General features: G+C 40.3%; 1 protein-coding gene across 6 annotated transcripts in view; it reads right to left on the minus strand.

Annotated features, from left to right (window-relative positions):
- Positions 1–8,271, minus strand: part of RAB3GAP2 (RAB3 GTPase activating non-catalytic protein subunit 2) — a 43,811-nt gene extending 35,540 nt beyond the window's left edge. For 5 of the 6 annotated variants that reach the window (XM_048296750.1, XM_048296746.1, XM_048296748.1 and 2 more), the window contains exon 1: positions 8,084–8,271. In XM_048296750.1, the coding sequence (XP_048152707.1) occupies positions 8,084–8,192 (109 nt within the window). In that variant the 5' untranslated portion in view covers positions 8,193–8,271. Of the gene's footprint in view, positions 1–1,596; positions 1,691–8,083 lie in introns of those variants that run through there. The other variant, XM_048296751.1, reaches the window with a different exon arrangement.
- Positions 8,272–8,766: the final 495 nt, after the last annotated feature.

Genomic DNA, 8,766 nt, shown 5'->3' on the forward strand with positions numbered 1-8,766 from the left:
GCAAATACTGTTGAATATAGTAACCACAAGAAGAAAACAGTAGCTAACTTCAATGTTTAGATTAAGATAGCTAATAAAACTCTACTTCTGTTTGCATTTTATTATCTCAAAAGACAAAAAAATCTTCCTATAAAATTAATGGAGAAAAGAAATCTGTCCATGTGCCACAGTCCAGAGAAAAACATAACCATATCCAAGAAACACAGCTGGGGCCAATGCCTTCCCTACAGCACAGAGCAGACCAACCTTCCCAAGAAACCTCAGCCACTTCAATTCTGAGACTGAACACCCACAACATAAAACTGCAGCTGTGAGGATTCTTGCTGCCTCTGTGAATAGCTACAATTTCATGGTGGTTGTCATCTTGCTGGGATGATACTAGATAAAAGAAAAAAAGATGGGAAAATGATGTAATGGTGAGTCACCATTCCACTGACGAAACCTGCAGAGATCTTTTGGAACTGTGGCCTGCTCTGCAAAGGCAGCACCTTCTCCAGCTTACAAGGGTTTACAAGCTTGCTCCTTCATATCCCTTCTCCACATTGTATAAACCATCCCAGGATGCACTATCATATGTATTTCTCAAGCCCCTGCATCCATCTTGCCTTTCTTCCACATATTGTTCCCTTTTTTAAGAAGAAATGAAATTAAAGTTGTTTTCTTATTCACATTATTATTTAGACATTTCACCTATGCAATGAATAGTGAAGCGAGGCCTTAAACAATAGACAACCACCTCTGGAACAATGGACAGAGAAGGCACAGAGGAGACACTGTTATAAAGTAACCCAAAGCACCAGTTATTCACCTGTGCCAATGAACTACAAAGTATTCCATGGAGGAGGTCAGCTTGCACAGCCTTTCCCACCCACCCGCAGTTGGACCAGTGAGAGTCCAAGTCCACTGAGTCCAAGATTGGTTATGATGAAGATTTTGAGAAATACCCCACCATTTCCTTTAGTAACATTACAGATCAGAACTAGCAACCGTGGAATGTAACACACTATCTAGTAACCAATACCTAAGCAAGCCCTAAACAGTTGCAACATGACCATTTTTTCCAGTCCCTCTTTGGGGAAGGGTGGGAGGTGGAAATCAAACTTTCCTGCACAAATCTCTATTTCCATTCAACTTTATCTCTGACTAGTAGTAGATGTCTTAAAAACAGTTCTCCTTACTTGGATAAAGCAGCAGCAGTATTCCAGATTTTGCTTTACTGAGGAGACTGCAAAATAAAAGTTCATCTACTGGATTTACACGAACCACTTAATTCTTTATTTGAAGCATACAGCATCAGCACATTTGAAACTTTAGAGCTGGTTTAAATGCTGCACATGTGCAACACTGGTGTTAATGCACAAGAAAATTCATTTAAGCACATTTATCATAAACATAATACCCACAAGAACAATTTCTACTCATAAGCATGTTTTGTTTAAAAGACAAGAAGAGAGGAGAGAGAAAAAATAGCAACAGATCTAGACCACTGAGGTCTAACTGGCATTTAACAGGTCAAATTCACTATGAAAGATATTTTTACTCACTTCCCAAATTACAGAATACACATCTGAGCACAGAGAACTGCCAGTGTCCTACCTTCCAGAGCAGCACGATGACCTGGGGCAGGCAGCTGGAGCCTTTCCTTCCTGCCCTCACATTTATGTTCCAAGTCCATGCAGGAGGTTATTTGAGGATGTGCTTGGACACATGCAATGAATTCCCATCCATGCTTTAAGAATATAAAACAATAAAAGGTAATAATGCAAGAAATGACTGCTCAAGTGTGAGAGTTGCAGATTTTTTTTCCATGCATGTTTACTGCAATTCTGATATCACTAGACTGCATAATTTTGGAAGAAATAGAAGCAGTTTCTTTTCTCTTCAGGCCAAGGAATTTCAGAAATAGCTTAGACTCTTCCTGCTATTCAGGAATCATAGGCCATTTATTCCCAAAGTTCCTCCAACGTGAGGACTCACAAATACATTAGGATATTTTGCCAACATTACTAGGAAGCCTCTCTTGAGACTAGTTGTATATTTGTTCTCTCTTCTCACTTCAGATATCCTTAAGTGGGGAAAAAAACCCCAAAAGCACTCAAACTAGGTTGGTTTCCTAATCACAAAAATAACCACTTAAGCATTTTTCTTCCTTAAGGTCGTCACAATTGCTTTCAACAAAAGTAAAAAATGACTAAATTAAAAATAATCCAGATAAAAATAAACATAGATGTTTTTAAAGTAATACTGCAAAGTTCTATAGCTTACAGTTGTAACTTAACCCCAAAAACAAAATTTGAAATACCAGAGGGAAAAAAAAAACAAAGCCCATAGGAAACAAATGAAACAGATTACATACAAAACATAGTGTTCCACACTTTTTTTCAGGTGCAAGCAGTGCCTTAAATTAGAGTAAGAAAGAATGAAGCCTGTGCAGCAAAGGAGTTGTTAAAGCAGCAAAAAACTCAGGTGAGAAGATAGTTTGGATGAAGTACTCTGACACCATTCTCTCATGTATGCTGAGAGCATGTCATTTACTCTTCCCCGTATGAGATGTATTAACTACTACAAATGTAACCCAATTCAGGCAGAGAGCATATTTTAATGACATTTTACATGAAAACTGAAAGAAAGGAATACTGAACATAAATAATACAACCTGGAAAGGGAGGATCTGATTAAAGAAGCAATGAAAAAGAACTTGTCAGAAGAGTATTCAACAGGAATATAACTGATTCAATAAGACTGATACAGAAACAGTTAACAACCCTAATGCTAAATGCAGTCTAGAATTTCATTCTGTAATGTATTTTTTTCTTTGTAACCTTGTTGGCAACTCAAATAAAAAGCCTGGCCTTCTGTATTTCTGAATTAAATCAGCTGATCCAGATAAAGCAAAGTGTACAACTCCAGAAATGCTGGAGCCAGGAACTGGGCTGAAGAGCACTTTTCAGGCTGCTGTCAATGCAACAAGGCTGGATTTTGGAAAGGAGTTTCTCTGACAGGCTTAAGCCATCACTTCTACTGCAAAAAGAAGCAGCAAAGTGACACCTCATAGTTCTGAGCAAACTCTCAGGTCAGAGGGTCAATCTTTTTCTTCCCCTGAATAAGAACGAACTCACTATCATACATGGAGGTACCATTGCTTGGGAACTCTCAAGGCCAAGTTTAGGTTTGCTGGCTTTTTTTCCTTATTAATTTCCTAACCAGATATAAACACACCTGGGAACTAAAAATATCTGCACACCAAGAAAGCACTGATTTTTCTGTTTCACCTTAACACCCCCAAAGTTTATCTGGCAGCAGTCCTACCTGGCTATGTCACTGAATTGCTGTCATCAAGCCTATAAAATGTTTTAAAACACTGTTCAAGCTGTGAGTGTACTGGAAGAACAGAGACACACAGAGGTCTAAATAAATTCCAGTTAAATTCTTCCATTCGTAAAGATTATAGAAAATGTTATCTGCCTTGCTCTATTTTCTGCTCTTTTCAGGTAAACATCCAATAATTAATTTCTGAATGCTAAAATTCTGTCATGCCTGCAAAGCTTTATCACATACTGCAAATAAGATGGATTTTCATTCATATGCATGCCTTTATTTTAGAGAGGTGTTTAACAGAGTTAACTGTTACAGCTGTTTTCTGATCCAGCCAACAGCAGCCCAAAACCTCTTCAACACAGCAAGATGTCAAATTAAATGTGATGCAAACACTTCCTATTCCCAGTATTTGCACAGTTAAAACAGCAGTTTTCAGAGCCACTTAGACACCACTAGGCTCAGGCTCTGCAGAGGACTCATTAGCAGCATTACTTTTCTCAAGACTCTTAAATTCTCGTGCTTGTTTAAGTCCTGCTCATTAAAATATGAAAAAGCACTCAAACCTTTTTCTTTTCTAAAGAATGAAGATATAGCAACTCCATATGAAGCATTTTTAACCTACTTACTCTGTAATGCCAGGTTTATTTACTTAAAGCACGTGAGGCAAGATCCAGCCCAACACCTGTTATTCTAATATGGACAATACAAAGTAGCTATATTTTGCTTCATGGCAGATCAATGGTCAGCTCGAGCAGTCCATGAACATTTCTTAAATTATTTCAGCATGGCATCAGTACCAATTTTAACAGATGATTGCATAACACAAGAACGAAGCACACAAACCCTCCCTTCCAGTGCTTATTGACTGAGCAGGAAACAGGCACCCACAGAACTGACTTCACACAAGGTTCAGAGGAGGAGGACACCTCTCTTTTCCTCCTCAGTTTACCAGACAAGTGTATCCCTTGCTGAAACAAGACAACCTGTTGGGCTACAGGAAAAACTTAAGTGAAGTTGTACTTTACAGGATGCTTTCCATTATCCTGTTCTACTATTGAATGTGTTTAAATGCTTACCTATACAAAGAAAGGGAAAAAAAAATTAAGTCCCCTTGGAATAAAAATCCAGATTTTTTTTAAATTTATCCACACTTGTATTTTTAATACATGCAACACTTTGCTAAGCCTTTTCAAGTAAAATTTGAAATTGACAACTTAGATTAACTTTTATATAAATGAAATACGCTATGTTAAATACAAGGTGATGAGTTACAGGTTTTTTACTCAAACTAAAGACATTTAAAAATTCTCTTCAAAATTGAATTAAAGTCACAGTATCACACTGTGATTTAGAAATGTATACTGCTTGCATTTTCAGAAGCAAGCAAATTCTTTTCATTTCAAATGTTACTGCAAAAATGCTTTTACACTAATCACCCTAAATTTTATTCCAGCAAATGCACTCACAGAAAATATTTTGGCTAGTTTTGTTATAATCAAAATAGGGCCAAAATTAAAACAGCATAAAAAACTTCTTTGCTCTATAACTAAGAAACCAAAAAAGACAAGATCTACAGCCTCCACTAAAAACCCTAAGCCTCATGCACTGAAGATCCCAGAGGCATCTTTTCAAAAACATTTGTTATCCAAAACCTGACAGGAGTTCTTGAAAATTCTACTAAACACCTGAAACATTAAGTTATGACTAAAATAACTTGTTAACTCAAATGTGCTTTGTTAAATGAAAACATTTAATACATATTTATTTTCCTAAGGTAGCCATCATTTTTCATTTAACTACAACCTTTATATACTAGCAAGAGTTTTCATACAAATGAAGCATAGCTTTAAAAAAAAGTAAGTAAATGAAAGGTGCTCGTCCTCAGGTAAAAATGAAATAATACTTAAGAGTTTTGACATGTGTTTGCTGGTATTTATATAATTGTTTCTACGAAAATAAACACAGCTTAAGTTTAGTTCTAAAGTTTGATTTGATAGCAAATTAACATCTTCTCTGTTGAACTTATTAGTAAAAAAACCCTAGTCTTTATTTTTCTCCCTACAGAGTAAAAATATAAAAGCAGATTAAAATCCAAGTTTTTAAACATTCAACCTTATTAAACTACTGTTTTAAAACACTGCATTCTGTCAAGAAGAGTTTTTACCAAAGCATTCCCTGATAAAAAGTATTTATTTATACCTTGCTTAGTTAAAAATATTTGCCTTGGCTCTTTGTGCCATAGAAGCACATTACACACTTAAAAAACAAATAAAACCAAGAAAAACTTGGTTGGTTTTTCTTTCCTCAGTGCACAACATGAGAAGCAGAGATTTGATGCGTGTTCTCACTTTCTCCCTTGAACTTTATTTACAGCAAAGAGTTCTTACATGTGAACAGTGTTAACAGTCAAGGCACACAACAACTACCCAAGAGAAAAGGGAGCAACTTTGGACTGCCACGCAACAAGTCACTTGTTTACTAAGAGAAATGAGTGGATTAGTGTGTAGGTGAAAAAATCAAAGGAAGAGAGAATGAAAAACGGAGTTAAGTATTTCCAAGGACTGCGGGTGACCAAGAGACAGGCAGTAACTGCAGGATCCAGACCCTCTCATCTCAGCCCGAGTTACAAAACAGCAGCTTGGCTGCTTAGCTGTCAGGGCACAAAGCAGCAGTAAAGCAGAACGGAAGGAACAAGCCTAAGAGGAAAACAATCTCCTGTTCCACACAGCCAAACTCAGCTTTTTCTAACTCAGGATATCTCCACAATTTACTCACTTCTAATTTAAGATACCTCAAAGTTGTAGCAGCGCTTCTCCCTCATCAAACACAAACGCACTAAGCATTTCTGCTTCAAAATCACTTAAGTTACAATCTTATGTCTAAACCGCTTTGGGAACTCTCACTTGCTGACATTTATACTTATTTATCCTGAACCCTGAAAACAGCTGTTGTAGCAAAAAATCACAGGCACAAATCCAAAAGATTTCAATGAATCTAAATGAGCATTATTTTGAAAAACACTCGTTTCTGCCTCAATGACTGAATAAGCAAATATAAAAATAGTCCAGAATACAGCCCACTCATTAAAATGGAACGGCAGCACATTTTGGAACATTCATCTTCTTTGCTTCTATCATTTTGGTAGTTTTACAACATACTAAATATTTTCTCTCTTTATGGCTCCCATTTGATAAATCCACTCCAATAAAATATCGAAGTTATTTTACACAAATGCCTCTCATGTATCATCAAATAAGAGAATAGTATTTTAATTTCTTTCAACACATACTTTTAGAAATGCACATTCCAATCCTTTGCTTTTATCTTCAGAATTCAAGAGACACTAACGAAGCCTTCTGATTCCAGAATCCCTCTTTTAGACACAGGTGATAGCAAAGAAAAGCCATATGGAACTTGTTATGAATTTTTCAGAGAACTATTAGAGAACAAGCACCAGCAGCACCAGAAAACTGTTTTCTACCAAAACTTTTGTGCACAAAAGTTTTAGTGGCAAAATTACCTAGCTGAACATATAATGTACTTTTAAAAGTGTTTAACAATTGTTGAGCCATCTTTTTAACAGGACCAGTAATTACAGGACAAGGACCAACAGTTTTAAACAGGAAGAGAGTGGATTTATATTGTATATTAGGAAGAAATTATTTTTGTAACAAAGAGGATGAGGTGCTAGAACCGGTTCCTCAGAGAAGCTGTGGATGCTCCATCTCTGGAAGTGTTCAAAGCCAGGCAGGACGGGGCTTTGAGCAGCCTGGTCTGGTGGAAAGCGTCCCTACTCAGGGCAGGGGGGTTGGACTAGATTAACTTTAAAGGTCACTTCAAACACAAACCATCCTATGATCTCCCCTCTTCTAATTCCCCTACAGGCATTTTAAGCTTTTAAAATAAACACCTTGATGTTTTCTCTCAAAGCTCTGTCTACAGCTACAAGGACTTTTACAAGCATCCTTATCAACCTCTTCAAACACTTTCGTTCCCTACTGTTGCCAGAAAGCAAAAAATATCAGCCAGATTTAGTTTGTACATATTGGGGAAGTTATATCTTTATACACATACACACACACAGTGTACAGTTAACACAGTACGGCAGTAACAAATACATAAAACAGCGTTTCAGTTCCCTGTGCTGTCTATCCTGGCCATGGAACTGTTGAGAACACAGCTTCTGTGTCAGGCAGCTCAGCCTGCACTGCCGAACAGAACAGAAACCTGCTCCACAACTTCTGACTGTACTTGCTTTAAGATTTGCTGTCTTTTAAGTTGCCAAGCTAAACCTTTAGTATACTTTCAGCACGTTCTGCATTCTTAGATAACCCGGCGTGCACAACGTGTGTTGTCTTTACGAGCGTCTCCAGACAACAGCACTCCCAGCAAGAAACCTACAAACTTTTAAAGTTTGGGGCACGCAGGGTCAGTGCCCAAAGAGCTTCCCCTGCACGCTACAGGATAAGGAGTCACACCTGCGAACAGCTTCGCACCTGGACCTTACGGACGCCAGAAAAGTCTGACCTTGTAGGTGAAGATGTGGAAGCTCCAGCGAGACACCCACCCTTTACCACAAGAGTGACCCCGAGTACTCGGCTAACACGGCCACCCGCGGGCGGGCAGGAGGGTGGCAGCGCGGGGCCGAGCGAGCGCACGGCCCGCACGGACAGTGCCGCGGCCGGGCGGGCCCCGCGGGGGCGGCGGGCACAGCCCCGCCACTCGCGCCGGGCCCCAGCGGCCCCGCACCGGGGGCCGGACTCACCGCTCTCCTTGCCGGCCGCGGCGCTGCCCTGGCGGCGGTGCGGGCACAGGAAGTCGCGGGCCAACTCCAGGTCCTGGAAGTGCCCGAAGGGGACGAGAGCGCAGGACATGCTCCCGGTGCCGGTGGTGCCACCGCCGCCACCCAACCCGGAAACGCTCGGCCACTTCCCTCAGGCCCGGCGCAGCCCCGCGCACGGCGCATGCGCCGCTCCCGCGCCACCGTGGTGGCGGGCGGGGCGGGGCGGGGCCTGAAGGGGAGGTGCTGAGGGCGGCAGCGCTGGCTGCGCCGCTCCCCCCGGCAGCCCCTTCCAGTGTTTAATCGCGCTTTCAGTGAAGAAATTCCTCCGAATGTCCAACCTAAGCCTTCCCTAGTGCAGCTTGAGGCCGTTTCCTCTTGTCCCGTCGCAAGCGGTCTAGTAAAAGAGGCCATTGCCCGCCTTCCCACACCCTCCTCTCAGGGAGCTGTAGAGAGTGATGAGGTCGCCCCTGAAACTTCTTTTTTCCAGGCTGAACAACCCCAACTCCCCTCAGCCTAATCCAGGCCTAAGGATGAACCAGCACGGCCCAACATCCCCATGTTACTCTGATAAATAGAAAAAACCTGTATTGATTAGTGAGAACAGGGCTTCTTTCAGTCTTAATTGCTCTTTCAAATACAAAGCTTTTATTTAGATTTAATGTCAG

This window comes from Corvus hawaiiensis, chromosome 3, assembly GCF_020740725.1.
Source record: "Corvus hawaiiensis isolate bCorHaw1 chromosome 3, bCorHaw1.pri.cur, whole genome shotgun sequence".
Classification (NCBI taxonomy): Eukaryota; Metazoa; Chordata; class Aves; order Passeriformes; family Corvidae; genus Corvus; species Corvus hawaiiensis.